Source organism: Sceloporus occidentalis, unplaced genomic scaffold (genome assembly GCF_023333645.1).
Source record: "Sceloporus occidentalis isolate IW3139 unplaced genomic scaffold, rSceOcc1.0.p SCAF_10, whole genome shotgun sequence".
NCBI classification, from domain to species: Eukaryota; Metazoa; Chordata; class Lepidosauria; order Squamata; family Phrynosomatidae; genus Sceloporus; species Sceloporus occidentalis.
Genome location: NW_028316990.1, coordinates 9,456,419 through 9,478,470, shown reverse-complemented (window position 1 = coordinate 9,478,470; position 22,052 = coordinate 9,456,419). Strand labels below are relative to the sequence as shown.

General features: G+C 47.3%; 1 protein-coding gene across 9 annotated transcripts in view; it reads right to left on the bottom strand.

Annotated features, from left to right (window-relative positions):
* LOC149305827 (transcriptional corepressor CBFA2T3-like) overlaps positions 1-21,065 on the bottom strand; it is a 46,152-nt gene extending 25,087 nt beyond the window's left edge. For 5 of the 9 annotated variants that reach the window (XM_089540680.1, XM_089540682.1, XM_089540681.1 and 2 more), the window contains exons 1-2: positions 19,906-21,065; positions 4,672-4,824 (exon numbers count right to left, since the gene is read on the bottom strand). In XM_089540680.1, the coding sequence (XP_089396806.1) occupies positions 4,672-4,774 (103 nt within the window). In that variant the 5' untranslated portion in view covers positions 4,775-4,824; positions 19,906-21,065. Of the gene's footprint in view, positions 1-4,671; positions 4,825-19,384; positions 19,523-19,905 lie in introns of all 9 variants that reach the window. The other 4 variants (XM_089540685.1, XM_089540687.1, XM_089540688.1 and 1 more) reach the window with 2 other exon arrangements.
* Positions 21,066-22,052: the final 987 nt, after the last annotated feature.

The following is a 22,052-nucleotide window of genomic DNA, read 5'->3' as shown; positions in this document are numbered from 1 at the left end:
ACAAATGAGAATTCTGATGCACAACCACTGTCCTAATAAGAAAGTAACCCGTGCCTTTAATTGTTAATGGCCTACATTTTATGGTTTTCTAGCTCAATTGGACCCACTGAATCAATGGGATTTACCTTTGTGTTGACATGTCATTCAAGAGTTGATTCAATGGATCTACTCTAGATCCATTGCAATGTCATTCCACCATTCCCTCGCTCCCTATAGACTTCTAGGGCCAAGATCCCACACCAATGATACAGAGAGTAATTTTTCACTCACAGTTACACATTGATTGTGCAATGCTGCTCTGCGAGAGAATTGTGACTTTGCACAACTGAAAGCACAGCTCAATGCAAGTGTGCACCTATGTGCACAATGCACACCTGCAAAGCACTCCATGTGCAATGTGCAGTGCAATGCATAATATACAATTCACAAACACAATGGAGCAATGGCGCAACTCTGCCTCCACAACCATGAAATTAATATAGATAATCCCCATCAGAGGAAAACATCCATTGGCTTCTCTAAGTGAATTTACAGTAGTCCAGCCTATAGGTTTGCCTCAAGAGGGCAAGAAGTTAACATAGACAGACTAATGAAAAAAGAAATTGTTGCTGTTGTGTGCCTTCAAGTCATTTCCAACTTCTGGCAACTCTAATGCAAACCTTAGGGCCAACATCACCATGTTGGAAATGACTTGAAGGCACACAACAACGAAGGTGAACTTATTTTGGTGAGATTTGTTCAGAGGAGGTTTGCCATTGCCATCCGCTGAGGCTGAGAGAATGTGACTTGTCCAAAGTGGGTTCCTACAGGTTGAAAAAGTCTTTCCCATCCTCAGCCACTTGGCTTTTTCTTTTAATTGGAGATCCCAAGGATGAAACCTGGGACCTTCAGCATGGAAAGCTGCTCAAATAGATCCCCATAGCTTCGTGCTCCAGAGGACAGATACAGAATGAATGGATTCAAACTCCTAGAAAGGAGATTCTAACTAAACCTTAGGAAGAACTTCCTGATGGTAATTGCTATTTGACAGTGGAATATTTTGGAAGGGACTAGTCTCTCCTTTGCTGAGGTATGGTTTTTGTTTTAAAGTTGGATTCCTCCCTGCTCCTCATGCTTCATCTCTGGATTCCTGCAGTGGCCAGGGGTTGGGTTACATGACCTTTGGAGTTCCTTCCAACTCTTCTTGAGTCTATTCAGTCTAAGATCTGCTACTTCATTCTTCATTTGGCTAATCAGGGATGAGAAGACAGCTTGCCAGAAACCCCTCTCTCTTCCTGGAAGACTTTTCTTCCTTAGATCCTAACTTCTGGGGAAAGATACTGCATTCTGCGCATCCTCAGAGGTCCCAGGGCAGTGCATGTAAGCAACAGGGCTCAGCTGCGGCGTTTGAATCCTTGGCTGCTTGCAAATCCCTTCTTGGGCCCAGATCCCTGCTTATTTCCAGACAGTTCTGCTTGCGCCGATAAATTTTCCAATCCTCCCTGTGCTGTTTTTGGAAGTGTTGAGGAGTGAGAAGCATCATGTGAAATACTGCGCATTGCCCGGACCGATGACAGCATTCCTGTGCCTGTTGATGCCTGAGAACGGAGCCTGGCACGGTGTGGGACCGGCTGACCCCCGCCCCCCCCTTTTAACGTTTCCTGATTTATTTATAAATCCCATCCTCCTGAGTGACAGCCAGCAGCTAAACAGCAGCTGGGAGAGCCCCATGCAGAGCAGATGGAGGAGACCAGAAGTCCTGGCATGTCCAGACGGCTGTCATCCTTGTGGGAGAGACTGCAAAGGAATCTCAGAGCAGCAGCAAGGGCGGGAAAAAGGCATTGCTTTTGTGGGGTGGGAGATCTGGTTTTTACGGGGTGGGAAAGTAGGGGTGCCTAGAGGCAGGGGCAACACTAGGAGTGTGTGAGGGGTATGGACCACGCCAGAGGATACCCCAAAAGGGGTGGCACCATTGCACCCAAACATTTGCCTTTGGGAAGAAACAGGCAATGGAATTCACCTGCATCCCTTTAAAAAGATGAAGAGGTGGTGTGAGTCGGGTGAGGTTCAATGGGAGGGGAAAGGAGAGCCCCCCTCCGGTTTTAAAATACATTAAATTTAAATTGAATTGCTCCAGCCAGTGTGGCTAGGGACCTAAGGGATTGGCCAGAGCCAGTGTTGTGGTCTGAATGTTGGACTAAGTGTCGGGTTGTTGACTAAGTTTGAGTGTTGTGACTAAGACTCTGGAGACTAGAGTTGAAACTGCTGCTCAGCCATAGCAATCCATTGGGTGGTCTTGGGCAAGTCACAGACTCAGAGGAAGGCAGAGGCAACCCCTCTCTGAAGAAATCCTGCTAAGAAGACCCTGTGATTGGGTTGCCTTAGGGTCCCCATAAGCTGGAAATAACTTGAAGGCACACAACAGCAACAACAACAACAACAACAGGGTCTAGAAAGGCAATTTCTGGTTTTCAAAGACAGGCTGGATCAGTCTGCAAAGGGCTCTTGTAGCACCTTTGAGACCAAGGGCGCATCTATTGTAGAAATAATGCAGACTGCCATGGCTCCATCCACTTTAACTGCCATGGCTCCATCCTAAAGTATCCTAGGATCTGTAGTTCTGTAAGGCACCAGCACACTAAAGAACTTGTAAAACTGCAAGTCCCAGGATACCATAGGATGGAGCTACAGCACCTAAAGTAGTATCAAACTGCATTATTTCTACAGTGTAGAGGCACCCTGAGAGAAGAAAAAACTGGTAGAATAAGCTTTAGTAGACTGAGTCCATGAAGGCTAAGCCACCAACTCCTTTCTCTCAGTTAGTCTCAAATGTGGTCCAGATCCCATTGCACAGCTCTGGTTTTGACTGATAATAATTAACAAAAATGTGTATGAACATAGACATTTAAAAACACTGAAAACAATAATCGTACATTTACATTTTTCTTCCATTCTCAGCATTCTCCTCCACTCATTGGCTTCCATCCTAGCAGGCCTTTTGCATTTGTACTGTCTCTTATCATATAGGTCATTTTGATTCTAATCCTATATATCTAAAGACAATTACCATATTATATAATATCTTTATCACTTTTAGTTTATAAATCCTATAGTTGTAAGCTCCCCCTTGCAATGATAAATCTTTTTGGAAATTCAACAGTGCAAGGAAGCCTGCAACCTATTGCAAAGAGGAATCATTGTTGCTCTTGGAGGCTCCCAAGAAAGGCCATTTGTTCTCTTCTTTGGCCAGGAATGGGGAGGTCTGGAGAGGTTGGGGGGGGTCCTTGCAATGAGCCTTGAGGGGCTACACACAGCCCCAGACCCACCCACCCATTGCCCAGCCAAGCCCAAACTGATCTGATCTTCCCAGGCCAAAGTCCGCCTTGGTCATGCAAAGACTGGTCAAGTTTAGCAGGGATGCTGGGCTGCAGGACAGAAAGCCTGTGCTTGTGTGCTATGAAGGTATTTGCCAAAATAAATAAATACATAAATAAATAGAGGATTGGCCCTCCCCCATTTGATGGAGCCAGGGTCTGGGAACTGAGCTTCCTTCACTCAGGCAGGAGTTTGTAAATGTCACAACATCCCTGTCCCAGTCCCCCCCAAGCCATGACTCAAAGGATGGAGGAATGAATGTTTTCTTTCTTTTTTTTCCTTGGGGTGGGAAAGGGAATGAGTTGAGGAAGGAGAGAAGGGAGAAATAATTTGTCCCAACTGCAGAAAGTGGTGTGTCTGCTTTCAGACATCTGTTTTCCATTAGGGGCTGAGTGGCAGAGACGGAGAAGCGAGGATCTAAAAATGAAACAGGGCTTTGCTTTCTTTTCTCTGAGGTCTGAGGTTTAGGGGGAAGAAGGGGAAGGATGGATGGATGGATGGATGGATGGATGGATGGATGGATGGATGGACGGACGGCTTTCCATCCAGATCCTGAACCTCCCAGTGGGAATGGGAGGCTGGGGTCCTGAGGTCCCCCTGTCTTCCTATCTGCCCCCATTCATCTCATTTGAACCTCTCCTTCCTCCATTTGCACCCTGGTCAATCTCTTCTCTTGCAACTCAGCTCCTTTCGAACCCATCTGGAGTTCACAGTGATATGGGAGACAGTGTGTCTGAACAGTGCTTTTAATAGGGGACAGATGTGCATTCAAGACCCCTAGGGTGACATCTGACTGCCACCGGAACTGGCCCAAGACATTTGTCGGTCTGAAGCCAGGGGCAAGATGGAGACAAATCTCCATTCAGTGGCAGCTCACATCAATGGGAATGGTGGTCCGCTCTAGTTTATAGTCTGAACTTTAAATGGCCAATGCAAAGTAGCGTGCATCTACACTGCTGAAATAATGCAGTGTGTTGGTGTTGTTGCTGTGTGCCTTCAAGTCATTTTTGACTTATGGCGAACCTATCATAGGGCTTTCTTGGCATGTTTCTTCAGAGGCGGTTTTGCCATTTCCATCTCTCCTGAGGCTGAGAGACTGCAACTTGCCTAGGGTCATCCAATGAGTTTCTATGGTTGAGTCGGGATTTGAACCTTGGTCTCCAGAGTCATAGTCCAATGCTCAAACCAAGCTTGGAGAGCATAGTGTAGGAAATTGGCAGTTATATCCAGATCCCTTTCTGGCTTGTGAGAAAAACTGTGGTGAGAGAGATGCTCAGCACATAATTGAAAGAAAGAGAGAAATATATCATCTCCCACCTAAGGTCTTTGGAAAAGGATCAGTCTCCAGCCCCAACTTTCCCTGCCTGGCTCCATCCGCACTGCAGAAATAATCCAGTTTGACGCCACTTTTAACTTCCATGGCTCCATGCTGTGGAATCCTGGGTTTTTCAGTTTGTTGCGGCACCAGAGCTGTATGGACAGAGAAGGCGAGATGTCTTACCAAACTACAAAGCCCAGGATTGCATAGCATTGAGCCAGGGCAGTTAAAATGGTGTCAAAGTGGGCTATTTCTGCAGTGTGGATGTAGTTCCCTTGGAGGAGGGCGGCTGAGCCAGGAGGAAAGGGTTAAAACAGGCTATGGCCTAACATCCCAGCATTTCATGCTCTTCAAATGAAACCCAGATGCCTGGGGGGGCGGGGAGAAGAAGGAGGTGTAGGGAGTTGGCCCCACTGCCTTCCAAATAAAGGCCCTGCATTCCTGCTCCTCTCAGCTGCCGGGGACCATGGAGCCAAGAACAACTCCTCCGATAAGCTCACTAGGGACATCTGGATTGTGTTAGGCAGAGCGAACATCGGCAGCGCTGGCGGCAAACTGGAGATGAACTACAGAGCCGGAGCATGTGGGAAAAGCCAGAAGGTTGAAGAGGGATATGAGGGAGAGGAAGGAAAGCAAGGCTGCCCTATCTCCTTGTATGCATGGGTCTTCAAACCCCATGAATTTCATAGTACAATCCCTGCATTGGGCCAACCCAAATCCCCCATTTTCCCGCTAGGACTTACAGTAACTTACATGTTGAAATAGACCCAATATAGCTAAATAGCCTAAACTTGCATTGATTCCCAAATTCTGATCCTCCAGATGTTTTGGATCTCATCCCTCAGAATTCCTGATGGTTGCCCAAGTTGTCTAGGACTTATGTGGGAGCTGAAGTCCAAAACAAGTGGAACACCAAAGTTTGGGAGTCATTGACCTAAAGGAAGCAGATCCTATCTGATCTTGGAAACTAAGCTCAGCCCAGGTTAAGGCTCAGGTGGGAGACCACCAAGGAATCCCAGGTGCTGTAGGATATATTTCAGAGGAAGGGACTGGCAAAACTATCTCTGATGATTCCTTGCTTAAGAAAATGCTATAGGCATTATCACCACAGTACAGATTTCCCTAGAAGCACCAGTTTCATCTGATCTTGGAAGATAAGCAAAGTCAGCCCTAGCTAGTACTTGGATAGGAGACCGCCCATGCAAAACCAACTCTGAGGATTCCTTGGTAAGAAAGCCCTAGGAAATCCTTGGGTTCACCATAAGTTAACAGGTGACTTGAAGACACATACACATACAATATTGGTATTATCACCACATTCCTGTCTGATCTTGGAAGTTAAGCAAGGGCAACCCTGGTTAGCACTTGGATGAGAAACCTCCAAGGAATACCAGGTGCTGGAGGCTACATTTTGGAGGAAGGAACTGGCAAAACCACCTTTGAGTATTCCTTGCCTAAAAAACCCTATGAAAATACATGGGGTCACCATAAGTAGCCAGGGGATTTGAAAGTGCACAACCATGCATAATATAGCACAGGATCTAACCCTAAAAGCATCAAATCCCATCTGATCACTGAAGCTATGTAGGGTTAGTCCTGGATAGGATTTGGAGGACAGACCTTCAAGGAATATGGCTACAGTTATTGGGGAGCTGATAGGGGAGAAAAGACTGTCCTCTGCATGTTCCTTTGCTTCCAGAGGGAACTGGAACTTCACAGACCTATTAGAAGATATTCCATACACTTCGCTGGTCCATCGCCAGTTTTGGCAAGGAGCGAAATGCAAAATTGTGGTGTTAAGAAGTCACGCTGCCTCCGCCTCACCTTGGCCCTTCCTTGCTATTCATTAGCCTGTGATGCCGCATCTTCTTCCCAGGACTGTTCAAGGACTCGGCACACCTGAGGCCAGCTGCTTCTCCTCACAGCTGGGCTTCCAGCCATCTGTCTTTTGGCCGGCAGCCTGCCAAGGCCTTTCCTCTGGCATTCGCCAAATGTTTCCCTCTGCTTTTCTTTTCTGCAGTGGGCAACAACGCTTGGAAAGAAAGGTGTGCATGTGCTTTCCCATCAGAGGCCAAAGCTGAGCTTCTGCCCTGGCAAGGAAACCATTAGACCCTTTCCCCTAAAGGTCCGATCATCCTTTCGACAGGGAAGGCTTTGAGATGAGGACTGGAGCCTGGAAAACTTACTCTTTTGGACAAACAAAATCTCTCCAGCCAGCGTAGCCAGCATGGAGCTATACTGCAAAAGAGAGCAACTTTTCCAAGCTCTAGATAAAGGTTGGCATTATCCACAGAGCTTTACTGGATGTCTCATATGCACAACATTTCACAGATGAAATCTGTGAGCACGACTTATCAGAGCAGGCTCAGAGGAGGAACAAGAAAGGAGTGGCTGCAGTGGTTTGCCTTTGCCCAGGTCTTCTGGGAAGAGCAAGACACTAACCCTGCTGAGTACAAAATACATTTGCACTTTGAACTCAGTTTGCATCAAATGACATAAACTAAGGATGAAGGCAGAGAATGGGAGGAGGTGAGAGAAACTGGGACATCTGAAAAGCAGTGGAAAAAGTGGGAACTTTCCCCCTAAGCCCCATCACACTTTATTTTCTGCTGACCCACTCTGGGGTAAATCTGAACATTTGGACACACACACATACAGAGTTGCAGCCTTCTCTAGAACCTATAGACATGTTGGACTGCAAATCCTATGCTGGCTGGGGTTTATGGGAATAACAGTTGAACACAGATAATTTGATAGCCATCTTGAAATATCTAGAGGGGCACATCGTGTAAAAGATGGAAGGGAGATTATCTTCTGGTGCTCCAGAGACTTGAAGATGAACCAGTGGTGGATTTGAATTACAAGAAAAGAGATTCCATTAGGAAGAACCATTTTGCTAAAAGTGCTGCTCAACAGCAGAATAGATTGCCTTGGCAAGGGAAAGTGGAGATTATCCTTAAACAGAGGTTGGAATGGCATCTTTCGTGGGTGCTTCCTTCATGATGAGGTTGGACTACGTATAAAGATTTTGCCGTCCCGTCCAACTCTATGATTCTATGAACAGATGGAAGGGCTCTCTGTTTCCCAGCTATCCTAAAAAACAGCAAGAGTTGTGGAGCTGCTGTCCTGAGAACAGTTTGTGCCTCGGTTCACACATTCCCAACAGAAGCTGCAGCAGAAATAACGGGCACATGTGTTGAGTGTGACAGAAGAGCCCCAGATGTTGGAATAAAGCATGGCTTGGAAATATCTGAAAATGTCACATCTCTATCCAGGGATGTTTCCTGCTTGGCGAAAGAGGTGCCAGCCAGTTCCATACCCAAGCCTTTGGATGCACCTGGGAGACAATGAAGAAAGAAAGGGATGCAGCAGATTCCTCCTTCCCAGCTCTCCCCTCGAAGTCTAGTGAGAAGAAGCCAGGGAAAGATGGCATTCCTGCCCTGTTTGGAAGATGAAGAAGGCAGAGGAAGAAACCATGGCTCTGTTTTACAAGCCTTCCCTCACCATTGTTTATATAAACAGGTAAATTGTTTCGTATCTCAATTAAAAACATCTGCCACATAAATGAATACCAATTAACTCATCCTGTTTTTAATTACTCTGTTAATTACACACAGGCAGCAGCAAGGATGGCATGGGAATAAGGCAAAGCAGGCAGGCGAGAGGGAAGCCCCCTCCTCTTCTGCCATACTTTAACCACCACCCACCTACCCACCCAGGCACATGCCAACTCATGCCCAGCTCAGCTCTGAAATATGCCCAGTTCATGATGGATTCAGGCAGGGAGAGGATGGGACAGAGCCACCCAGAAGGAGAGTTGCAAAGTCCTCCCCTGAGGTTCAGGGGGGGGAAAGATATTTGGGCACCAAGACCATTTCACAATCCCCCACCTCACATTTTGCACCCACATTACCATCTTCTGAGCGGGAAGGGATGCTGATGCCCATTGGGACTGACAGAATGGAGGGTAGGACCCCCAAAGAATCAAAGGAGTTTATCACACGAAGGAGATTGGGAGTTTATCCCGTGAATATCCTGGAAAAATCATGTAATTACACGAAACAATTTCACATGACATTGCACAAAACCCGCCATGAAAGTGGTCACAAAATAGCATTAACACACATCTTTTTACTTTCAGGATTTCAGCGACAATGCATTTCTGATATCGCTTTATTTGCACAACTGCGTGTGATCATCATTCACGCAATTACTCGCCATTTTTGCTTTATTTGTGGGATGTTTTAAATGCACTTTAATCTCTCTTTAATGCCAAAGTTAGCCCCAGTGTCATAAACTCCATAGACTCACAGAGCTGGAAGACAGAATAACATAGCATAGCATAACATTTACATTTCTATACTGCTTATTAGTGAACTCAGCACTCTCTAAGCAATTTACAATCTGTAAGCCAACTTCCCCCAACAAACTGATTACTCATTTTACCAACTTACAAAAGGATTGAAGGCTGAGTCAACCTTGGAGCCTTGCCTGGGGTTGAACTCACAACCTTGTGGCTACAGGATTGGCATTTAACCACTGAGCCACCAAAGCTCCTACCCCAAGATGCGCAAAGGGTCATCCAGTCCAACTCCATTCTGCCATTCAGGAATACACAATCAAAGTATTTTCAACAGATCATCATCCAGCCTCTCTAAAAAAATCTCCAAAGAAGGAGACTCCACCACCCTCCAAAGCAGTAGCATCTTCCACTGTTGAACATCTCTCACCACCAGGAAGTTCTTTCTACCGTTTAGATGGAATCTCTTCTCTTGTGATTTGACCCCATTGCTCATCTCTGGATCAGCAGAAAACAAGCTTGCTCCATCCACAGTATGACAACCCTTCAAATATTTAAACATGGCTATCATGTTTAACTGTCTCTCCTCTAAGCTAAACATACCCAGAGGGTGTAGTGGTTTGCAGACCTTTTACCATTTTCACAGAATCACAAGACTGTAAGACAACCCAAGTGCGCTCTAGCTTCCCTGTGATGGTAAAGCTTTGAAAGAGTTCAAAAGGGAGTTCATCACCTTGGACAGGACTTATAAACTTCACACAGGAAAACAAGAGAGTTTGCATGGCAGAATGAGGTTGGATTGGATCACCTTTGGGGTCTCTCCCAACTCTATGATTCTATGAACTCCTAGATTTCTAATCCAACACTCAAACTGCTATACCAGGCTGATTTTCATAGAATCATAGAGTTGGAAGAGAACCCATTCAGTCCAATTCCCTGCCATGCAGGAACTCACAATCAAAGCACCCTCAACAGATGGCCATCCAGCATCTGTTTAACAAAACCCAAAGAAGGAATCTCCATCATACTTTCAGGGAGCATCTTCCACTGTCAAACAAAAAGTTCCTCCTAATACTGAGGCAGAATCTCTTTTCCTGTTGCTTGCATCCATTGCTTTTGTGTCCTATTCCCTGGATCATCAGAAAAGAAGCTTGCTCCATCCTCAAGATGACACTCCTTCAAATACTTAAAGCAGGCTATCATAGCACCTCTTAGCCGTCTCTTTTCCAGGCTAAACATACCCAGCTCCCTAAGTCTCTCCTCATAAGGCATGGTTTCCAGACCCTTCACTGTTTTGGTAATTTGTGACTTAAATAAAAATTGCACAGCCGTGCACAATCCCCCGATAGGAAGACTGCAGTGACTTTACACTCCAATGCAACCCACCTTGCCATGCAGGCCTGCTGGTGTTGCTGGGCGATCGCCCTGCCTCTTGGCTCAGTGGGACCAGGTTGCCCTAATCCTTCCCGGCTTGCATGCCTCCTGGTTTCAGGAAGCGTTCCAAGTGAGCAGATGGAGGCGCCGGGAGTCGGGTGAAGTGGGGTGTGTGTGTCTGTGTGTGTGTCTGTGCATGAAGAAGCAGAGGGAGAGAAACAGATAGAGAAAGTGGTGGGGAGGAGAGAGAATGGAGCACAGCTAGAGCATCACTAAGTGGGAAGGAGAGACAAGAAGATCTTTTATTTAGCTCTTTCTGCAAGCAAGGTTGTTGTTTCTCCCTCTGCGTTTTCCCCTCTCCCAGGATTGGGAGTTTATTGTTTTGTGGTGGACCTATGAAAGGATATAGATGAAGGGAGGCTCCCATAAGCAGAGAAAGGTACATGGGGAAATATTTGACACATGCACACCTGTGTTCCTCATGCATGGCAGAGATGTCTGCTAGTCAAGGGGGAAAGATATCCCCCAAAGCCAAGTTGTCAGCCACACTGCAAAAATAATCCAGGTTGACACCACTTTAACCACCATGGCTCAGTGCTATGGAATCCTGGGATTTCTCGTTTGTTGCAGCACGAGAGCTCTCTCTGGCACAGAAGGCTAAATAGTTCACAAAACTACAAATCCCAAGATTCCACAGCATTGAGCCATGGCAGTTAAAATCCAGCTGCCTTCTGCCATGCAGCAAGACACAATCAATGCCCTCCTGTGACAGATGGCCATCCAGACCCTGCTTAAAAACCTGTAAATAAGGAGATTCCACCACCCTCTCAGGCAGCAGCATTCTCCTCTGTTAACAGTTCTTACTAACAGGAAGGTCTTCCTAATGTTTAGGTGAAACCTCTTTTCCTGTAGTTTGGATCCATTGCTCTCATTCCTATTCTCTGGAACAGCAGAAAACAAGCTTGCTCCATCCTCAATATGACACCTCTTCAAATATTTAAACAGAAGATCATGTCTTCTCTTAACCTTCTCTTCTCTAGCTCCCTAAATCTCTCCTTGTAGGGCTTGGTGGTTTCCAGACCTTCCACCATTTTGGTCACCCTCCTGTGGACACCCTTCAAGCATGTCCAAATCCACCTTGAATTGTGGTGCCCAGAACTGGACACAATATTCCAGGTGAGGTCTGACCAAAGCACAATAAAAATGCACCACCACTTCCTCGAAATAGACACTATATTCCTATCAATGCAGCCTAGAATGTAACAAGCAAAGTTTTTAGTTATTTCCACCTGACACTAGTCTCAGGCTTCCCCTTACAAACTCTACTGACGGAGACTGATTCTTCATTGAAATAGTCTTCATCCTTCCCCAAAAAGGGGCCAACACCCTGAGAATCTAACCCTAATCCAACCAAAAAGGAATAATGACAAAAACAAAGCCCATGTTGGTCCCAAGCCAGTTGGATTCCAGCTGTCCCAAATCTAAGAGCCTTTTAAGCACAGGAGACCCAAGCCAACTTCTGAAGTTTTCCTTTGCTGGGATTCAGCACAACCAGAAGGAAGCAAAACTGTGTTGTTGTTTTTCTTCTCCTCCCATGCCTCCTTTTGGCATTTTGGCTCTGGTTTCTAGGGGAAATAGGACACATTCCATAGAACAGACAAAAACAAGGAACAGCTTTCTTTAGCAAGAGGCAATGGAATCCTCTTCAATTTCCCACCCTTGTTTAGGAGAAAAATCCCAGGAGTCACAAGGGAAAGGAGGCATTTTGCCTCTGGGGTTTCAGGGCCTGACCAAGGGCTCGTCTACACCAAGGTGCATTATGCGCACTGCTATGGATTTTTGCACATTTGCCTCCACGGTTGTCTTTACTTTCCTGAGCAAATTTACATCTATTTGCATCTATTCACCTGCTTTATATCTATTTGCATCTGTTCACCTTCCCTCTGCTGAAAATGTGCAGCCATCTGCACATTTGATTGTTGACCATTTAAATTGTTGTAATGGCTATGAAAGAAATTGAAATGGAAAAAATGAGGTTAAGATCAGCTGAACTTGATAAAGAGAGGGAATGTGCCATTTAAATAAATTTATAAAAGGTCAACAAAGGAAAACACACACAAAGAGAGTGCGGGAGAGATTTCCAAGGTGGTGGTCTTGCCCTGAGATTCCTCCCTGTCCCCCTGAGGATTGGAGAAGACGGACCAGGCCTTGAGGTCTGGGAACCTTAGAGATCTTGCCCTGCTGGTGCCACCAAAGCCCACTAAGAGGAGCTCCCATCCTGGGAATCATCTCATGCAGGTCTATTTTCTGGGGAGAACATGGACTGGGTGACCCTGGCAGCTTGACATTGGTCTCATTGGGAAGAGAGGCATCATGTGCTCTCCACCATTTTGCTGATGGTTACTAGGAAACAGAGACCAGGCAGCTGGGCAGCTTCCTGGCAGAACAGGTGGGAAGCTGAGCCCTTAATGATCTTGTCACTAGACAAAGGAGTTGGAGACCAGCTCGGTCAGGGAACAAATGAACGCACCGCTGTTTACCAGCTGCCTTGTGCTCACATAGAAGCAGAGTGGCCTCCCTGACCGTCCTAAGTAAATACCATCCAGCCCTTGGATGGACGGATGAAGCCGCAAGGAGGCAGAGCAGGTCCAGAAAGGGCGGCTGGGAAAGAAATGAGATGCCCAAGTGCAACAGTTGTGCATGTGCATGTGTGCAAGCGTCTGCATGCAAAGGCAAGATATGACAAGGGTGCACCCATGGAGCAGTTGAGCAAAGGTGGAGAGCTCAGAATACAGCCAGCCCTCCACATCCAATGATTTTTTTATCCACACATTCAAGCATCCACTGTTTGGCAATATTCCAAAAAGATAAAAATTCCCAAAAAACAAACCCTGATTTTGCAATTTCATATAGGAGACACTATTTTATTATCTGCTGTATTTAATGGGATGTAAGTATCCATGGATCTCGGTATCCACCGGGGGAGGGGGCTGGTACCAAACTCCAGCAGATGCCAAAGGCCCGCTGTGTAACATCTTGCAAAGACACAGGCTCATTTGCGTCCAGACTTTTCCATTAATTTTCTTAAAAAGAAGGGTGTTACTCGTCCACATGGTTCTAGAAAAAAATCCTGATTCAAAAATATAGAACACAAAGACCTGTGTTAACACAACTCCCTAATCTGTTTCTTCCTCCCATTCTGAAACGTGATGCTGGAGAAGAGCCCTGTGGCTACTATGGACAGCCAAAAAGACAAATGAATAGGTCCCAGAGCAAATCAAGCCTGAATTCTCCCTAGAAGCCAAAACGAATCAATAGAGGCTATTGTACTTTGGATAATAGTGACATAGAGATGACACTATTAAAGATAACATGACTCACTGGTAAAGATGGAAACGTTTGGTAAAGTGGAAGGCAACACTGCAGATGGATTGGTTCAAACTAGGAAGCCACATCTGCCCTGAGTTTGCAGGACATGAGCAAAGCTGTTGAAGGCTGGGGATCTTGGGGGAAACTCTTATGCACTGGGTTGCCCTAAGTCAAAGCTGTTGTTGTTGTTGTTGTTGTTGTTGTGTTCCTTTACGTCATTTCTGACTTATAGCGACCTTAAGGTGAACCTATTCTGGGGTTTTCTTGGCAAGATTTCTTCAGAGGAGGTTTGCCATTGCCTTCTCTTGAGGTTGAGAGAGTGTGACTGACCCAAAGTCAGCCGGAGGGTTTTGATGCTCAAGCTGGGAAGCAAACCCTGGTCTCCAGAGTAATAGCCCAACACTCAAACCACTATGAAACACTGGCAGGTCGAAGCTGACTTGATGAAAATCAACAGCAAAAGCAATAAGCCATGCACCCAGCAACATGTGAGTTACTTTCAAAACAATCACAACAAGGAGAGACAAAGAATGTGTCCTGAGTAACAGGAATGAATTTTTTTAGAAAGTTACCTGAGGCCCTCTGCATGCAAGAAGCTTACACTATGGTGGAGCTACAGAGCACATAATCCACATTTTCCTCTCCGCATCCAGTTGCCAGGAGAGCCCAAAGGTGACACCATGCTCACCCTCCCTCCCTCCTTCTTCCTTCCACGATTCTGTTCCCGAGCCATATGTCTGGAATTAAGCAAAGCACTGTTTTCCCAATGTGGGACTGGAAACATATGGAAACGAAATAAATCAGTGGAGTGCAGCAGGCTTGGTCTCACGGCTCTAGCCTGGCTTCTCTCAAATTGCTGAGACGCTGAGCACACATTTAAGGTCTCCCACAGGAAACTTCTGTTAGGTTGAGGCTGAAAAAGAGCCCCTGAGAACCAAGAGAAAGCCACCTCTCTTTCTCTTTCCCTTTCTCTCTCTCTATATAAAGTTCAAGCACTAGCTATGCTAGTTTGGGGATTCTGGGAGTTCTCATCCTGAAAAAGGAACTTTTCCAAGCTCTGGATCTGGAGCAAAGGCCTTGACTTGTATTACTGCAGTCAGGGAATCTTTAAAATACTGGCCAAGGTTTTACACAAGAGTTGCCTTGAGTGCATCGCCCCAGGCAGATGCACACAAATCTTGCAATGCAAAGCTTGGGTCAAATGGCAATGTTGTGCCAACTGAGTGGAGACCTCAAATGCAGTGCACAACTGAATGTGTGTGTGCATCCATTCATAATGCAAATCCGTTTGAAATTGCACCCATGTGCAATGACATAACATTGCATACTTCTGCTCCGTCAACTTTGAACCTTGCATCTGTGCCTTCAAATCACTTCTTACTTATGGTGACCCCAAGGTGAACCAATCTCGGGGTTTTCTTGCCAAGATTTGCTCAGGGGAGATTTGCCTCTGAGAGAGTGTGACTTGCCCACAGTCTCCCAGTGGGTTTCCATGGCCAAACATAATCTCAGCATGTAAGACAGCAGATCCTTTACTCCTCCAAATTGTGTTTCCATTTTTAAAAAGTTTACAAGTGCCCGGGGGGGGGGGGGCACACAAATGAATTTGGGGCTACATTCAGCCCACCAGCCACGTTTTCTCCACATTATTAGACAAAAAAGGTGACCAGCCCTCCCCAAAGTCTTTTAGATTTGCAAGCAGTCTGTTTGGAATGATCAAAGTGCAATGCATGCTACTAAAATACTCAGGCAAAGTGTACCTCCTTGTAATGTACACAATTTCAAACAGAAATCCATGACACATTTAATCTATGCCAGCTGCCAAACATCCAACTGTACCTGTCAAATACATCCAGTCCTACTTTTTGTACTGTGTGTACAGGTTGGGATAGATAGGACCGGGTTTATATTTGGCTAATACTGGAACTTGGCTGCCCCAAAGGTATTTCTCTTTGTGTGGCACAGGAAATAAAAATAATAATAAGAAGAAGTTGTGGGCAGAGATAAAAATTTCACCTCCTGATGGACAACTGTTCCCATCCTACACAGGAAGTGCCACCAACAGGTTGTTGGAAGGGGACGATGGGAGCTGTAGTGCCACTACATCTGGCAGGACCCAGGTCTGAAGAAAGCCGGATTGCATGAATGATGCTGACCTGTTTTGGACCTCTCCACCACCCCAGATGTGCTTTTTAGTACAAGAGACGCTAAATATGACAAGGAACAAAAAATACATCTGCGTATGGATGAAACGCGCCCCATCTCCCACCGAGTAAGTACAGCCAACGCAGCTTGCAGGTCATGATGCTGGGATCAAAGGGCACCATTTGTTTCTATGTTTTGGATCCCCACATCAGCCCCTTTTTGGGGTAACTGACAGTGATGGAAGCGGTATGACCACACACGCGCACACGCCGGCAACGGCACTCTGATGTCTTAAGCATATTGATTTATGAGCCCTGTCAAGTCATAATCGCAGAGGTTCATCTTGCTCACACTCCGGAGTGGTTTGCTCAGGCGCCTCTCCGGATTCTTAACTCACAGGCAGCAGACGCCCTGGTTTCCTAAACAAGAAATGTAAGGGCTTTGCAACACCCTGGACCTTTGAGATGTGGAAGTCCCACACCCCTCCTTGAGCCCTGGGAATTGGGCATCAAGCCTGGAGAGTTATCAGAAGGTTGGCACTCTGCACATGCTCAAGGACATATAATTTGTGACACACCAGCACCCTTGGGTTGCACCCAGAAGCAAATTTCAGCACATCATTTGGTAGTTAGAATGCCAGACCAACACTTGATAGATTCAGTTTCATGGGGGACCTTGGAGCAGGGAAAGCTCTCAACCTGTCCTACTCCACAGGATTATTGTGAGAAGAAAAGTGAGGAAGAGGAAAGCCATGTAAGATGCTTCGTATCAAGAAATGCAGGATATAATTGCAGATCACATCAATAAATAAGAAAGGCATTCTCCTTTCCATCACGATGCCTGTGGAGCAGCCCTGAATGCGACATCCCAAATTTAGAGCCACATCTGGGGCACTTCAAATTGATTTACAATGGCACCTCATATCTTTCTGCTCCTCTCATATCTTTCCCCCATCCTCTTCCATGCTATTTCTCGCCTTCAAAATGAAGATTTGTCAAATCATTACATCTCCAATCATCAGAACTCTGTCCCTGCTTCCCAAAACCCACTGTTGCAGGAAGGCCAGCGACAGCCAGTGGGTCTGGGGCCATACCTTCCCTTATACGCCTTCCTTCTCAACCACACCCTTGTAATTTTCCTAAGGAACCATTGCCTCAACCTACTCACGCTTTACCATGGGATGCTTTTTTAGGGCATAGAACTAACTAACCAGTCAAACCAGGAGCCCTAATATGACCACCACAGGACAAAGAAAGCCCTCCTTGGGGGAGCTATGGGGCTACTGATGTGAACACATTGAAGCTGCAGTAGGAGCCAGCCTGGCATAGTGTTTTGAGTGTTGGACTGTGACCCTGGAGACCAGGGTTCGAATCCCCGCTGGCCATGGAAACCCAATGGGGTGACCTTAGGCAAGTCACATTCGCTCAGCATCAAAGAGAGGCACTGGCAAAACACTTCTGAACAAATCTTGCCAAGAAAAACCTTGCCATAAGTCAGAAACCACTTGAAGGCACACAATGACAACAATAAGGGAAGCCACTGTCATTTCAGAAGCGATCTTTAGGGCTTGTTCCTTAAGGCAATGTTAAGGAACCTGGGCACTACACTGATGCCTATTAGGTACAATCATCTCTCACAGACCACCAAGGATTTAGGGACCCCCACCCATCTAGAGACCCCACTATATGCTTCCCACATTGCAGAGGACCCACAACTACTATTCTCCAACATACCAAGGACCAGCACCCTATTTATGCCCATGGTCTACTACAGTGAGCTTTTTCTTCCCAGGAAACCTCCACCTTGGGTATGTTGCTTGTCTCTATGGAACTGGGAGAGTTTTTTTTGTTGTTGGGTGCCTTCAAGTCATTTCTGACTTACAACGACCCTAAATATGGGGTTTACTTGGCAAGATTTGTCCAGAAGAGATCTGCCATTGCCTTCTCCTGAGGCTGAGACAGTGAGACTCACCCAAGATCACCCAGTGAGTTTCACGGCCAAACTGGGAATCAAACCCTGGTCTCTTCCAGAGACCTACTCTGCTTAATATATAAAGACCAATTTTAGTCAACGCCAACAACGTAGGGTTGATCGAAGGGGATGGCGGCGTCTCTCCATCTCAGTGGGTTCTTGTGCCCATGCTTTCAAGCTGGCTTTGGTACCCAAGGGTGGGGCGGCCATCGCCCTAAAGGTCATGCTGTCCGTTAGTGGAACCCACACCCTAAAAACAAAAGGAAGCTTATACTTCCCCAGGTTTCAAAGGTGCCCACTTTGGAAACATCTCAGCCTGCAAATCTCAGCTGCGGAGGCGCAACCGATGCCACTGTGGTGAAGCAAGGAGGGTGCACGACAAATGGGACCGGTTCCTACTTTCAGCTGCTACTAGTCTCCCCATCCCTGAGTCCCTAAAGCCACCATTTTGCCCTTCCAGAGGAGCATTCAGGATCCCTTCTCTCAGGAAACCACTTTGCCCAGGAAAACCCCCTTTTATAGAGAAGAAAGGCTGAGAGAACATGGCCAGGTTGGAGTACCATAGGCAGGTGAAGTGCATCTGGCCACATGTGCCTTTCCCTTTCTTTCTCTTTCTCTGCCTTTGTTTGGAAGCAGCAGCCAGGTCTAGAGGGATGAGTTGGGGGCTTCATTCCCAAATAGGAAGGAAAGAGGAAACCATCCTCCCCATTTTTGGAGGGACCCTGGACAGATCCAAAAACATGTGTGCTTTGAGTGCCTTCTGTTTTCTGATTTATGGTAACCCTAAATCATAGGGTTTTCTTGGCCAGTTTTGTTCGGAGGGAGTTTGCCATTGCCTTCCCCTGAGGCTGAGAGAGTGTGACTTGCCTGTGGGTTTTATGGCCAAGCTGGAAATCAAAACCAGGTCTCTTGAGTCCCACTCCAACACTCAAATGCTATGCCACAAACCCAGGCTAAACGCAGAATGATGGGCTCTTAGAGCTGGCAAGGACCGCTGCAGGTGTGTGTTGTCTGCCTGCAAGATATTTCCCACTTATAGATTTTAATATTATATATTATACATTTCCAACCCTATTGTGGGGTTTCCTTGGCCAGATTTGTTCAGAGGGTTGTTTTCTTGCCATGGCCATCCTCTGAGGCTGAGAGAGTGTGACTTCTCCATGGTCACCCAATGACGAAGCAGGGATTTGAACCCTGGTCATGAGAGGCAGTATGGAGGAGTGGTATGAATGTTGGGCTACGACTCTGGAGGCTAGAGTTCGAATCCCGAATCGGCCATGAAACCCACTGGGTGACCTTGGGCAAGTCACACTCTCTCAGCCTCAGGAAAAAGCAATGGCAAAACCTCCTCCGAACCAATCTTGCCACGAAAACCCTATGATAGGTTTTAAGGGACGGCTGGGATGCTGTAGTGATCCATAGCGCTTGAAGGAGTTTTCTCTTTTTCAAAAACTGCGTTTTCTTCTTATTACAAGCCATCTCTTGTAATATTGGGATCCTTGAATTCTGTCGGAATGGATCTGATTGTACCGTCCTTTTGTAAACAGTTTTACCTTTTAAAACTGCACTTCATTCCTTTCAAAGCCCCTCTTTTAATATTGGGATCCCTGAATTCTGTCTTAATGGACCGCTTCTCTAGGTTCCCGCCTGCGCTGTTCTTTTAATCTTGTGAGCCGCTCCGGGTCTCAGTTCTGGGGAAAGAGGGGCAGACAAAGAAGAAGAAGAAGAGGACCAAGAAGACGACTACTAATACTAATAAGAAGAGTCTCCAGCAGAAGTTGCAAAGGACTTGAAGGCACACAAGACAGAATGGTAGCCCAGCACTTAAACCACTAGCCACACTGCATCCGTCCACATATATCCCTGCCCTCCCAATATCCTGGGAAGGAAAAAGGGGGGTGGGAAGAGCCCCCCCAAACCAGATCTGCCCCCTTGACCCCCTTTCTCCGGGTCCGAAGCCCCAAAGGGGCAAGGCATCCCATGCCACTGAATCCCCCTCCCTCCCTCCCAAATATAGGGGTGCCCCTTCCTCCTTTCTCTTGCCCCCACTTTAACGCCGATGGGGGGCACTTACAGTCCTGAGGTCGAGGTGGAGGTGAGGTAAGTCTCCCAGGAGAAGAAGGAGGAGAAGTAGTAGTAGTAGTAGTAGTCCAGGTTCAAAGAGGAGGATGAGAAGTAGTAGTCCTGGGGGAGCCAAGTAATCCAAAAGCAGCGGAGGCCTCTCGGTTTGGGTCGCCAAGCCAGGCTGGAGGGCTCCAAGGGTCCCGAAGGCTCCTCGTCCTCCGGAGCAGCAGTCCGGTCCTCTAGCGGCCTCGGCGCTCCAGGAAAAGTCTCCGGGGTCTTCTTTTTTTTTGGGGGGGGGTCCCTGCTTTCAGCTCTGCCTCCTCCTCCTGCTCCTCTCCCTCGGTTCCTTGGCTGCTCGCCCGGCACCCGATGATGCCCAGCGCCCGGGCATTTCGGGGGGCATGGCCCCTCTCTCTCCAGGAGCCCCTCAAGGAAGAGCAGCAAGGGCAAGAGCCAGGGGCCTTCTCCTTCTCCAGGACGAGGGAGCCTCCCCTGCCTTGGCCCCGGGGGCCATTCGGGGGCAGGGAGGCAGGGACCCCCAAAGCCCCACAGAGCCAGCCAGGGAAGGGAGGGAAAGAGAGAAAGAAGGAAGGGAAAAGAGAAAAGGAAGGAAGGAAGGGAAAGAAAGAAAGAAAGAAAGAAAGAACGGTAGGAAGGAAGGAAGGAGAGGAAGAAGGAAGAAGAGAGAAGGAAGGAAGGAAAGAAAAAAAGAAAGAAAGGAAGGAAGGAAGGAAGGAAGGAAGGAAGAAAGGTAGGAAGGAAGGAGAGGAAGAAGGAAGAAGAGAGAAGGAAGGAGGGAAGGAAGGAAAGAAAGAAAGAGAAGGAAGGAAGGAGAAAGGGAGAGAAGGAAGGAATGAGAGAGAGAGGGAAGGAAGGAAGGAAAGAAAGAAGGGAGGAAGGAGAGGGGGAGAATCAGGGAAGGGAGATGCGGGGCTGGCGTGGGTCCTGTGCTGGGAGCTGAGGCGGCTGCTTCCCCGGCGCTCTTTCCTCCTTTCCTTCCTTCCTTCCTCCCTTCCTCCCTTCCCTCCTTCCTTTGCCGAGCGGAGGCTCCCGGGCGGAGGGCGGAGGGGGCTGCCTGGGGCAGTCGGAGCCCCTGCCTCTCTCGGCTCCTTCTGCTTCTTCTTCTGGCTCCGGACGCGGCGCAGACTAGCTGCGCTGCTGGCTGGAAGAGGAGGAAGAGGAGGAAGGCCAGGAGGAGGAGGAGGAGGAGGAAGGAGGCATGTGCCCCGCTGCTCTTCCCCGGGATGCCGGCAGGGGGCGCTCCCCGCCCGCCCGCGGAGCCTGGCCAGGGCCCCCCTCCTCAGGGCCTGGCTCCCAAAGCCTGGAAGGGAGGCTGGGGCTCCTGGGCTCAGGGCTGCTTTAAAAAATATATCCTTTTAATGTTTTATTTTTCTTTTAAAACGTGACATTTCCCCCAAACCTGCCCTTGCGATAATATATGCAAATACATTGAGGTTGTGCTTATGCTCCATCAGTGAGACCTCCTTCTCTTGGCCGATTGTTGCAAGCCTTCGAAGCTTCACAGGCTTCTTCTTCCTCAGGCAAAGTGTTACACACCAAACAGGAGGGGGAAAGATCATCATCATCATCATCATCATCATCATCATCATCGGAGATGTCAGTCAGATGCCGGCATGTTAGTCCATGAGTCCCAGTCCTGGGAAAAGAGCGGGATACAAAGACATATAATAAACAAACAAACAAACAAATCTTTCACTCCTTAGTAAAGATGGTATAATGGGGAGGGTACCTATATTTTGTGCAGGCAGGCTCCTCCTCCTCCTTCTGGCCATGATATTATAATTTGAAGGTATAATTTTAAATTTGGCAAGTTGTTTGTGTCACAGCTGTTAGCGCGACACTGAGTGGCATATGGGAATTATGATTGACAAGTGACAATAGGGCAAAAAAAATACGACTAAGGATTCTGTATGGAACAGGAGAAGGAGGAGGTCAATGCGGGGACGGAACCATGAGTGACCGCACCGGGGGACGCCAACCCTGGAGACGCCACTGCCCTCGGCCACAGGGACTGATCCCAAAAACATCCTCCTTTTCCAGGACCAGAGGCTGCAGAGTTTGCCCAGTAGTCCCTTGGTGTGGTCTTCATCCCTCTCACTCCCCTATTGATGCCATTAGACTCATTCCCAGGAGGTT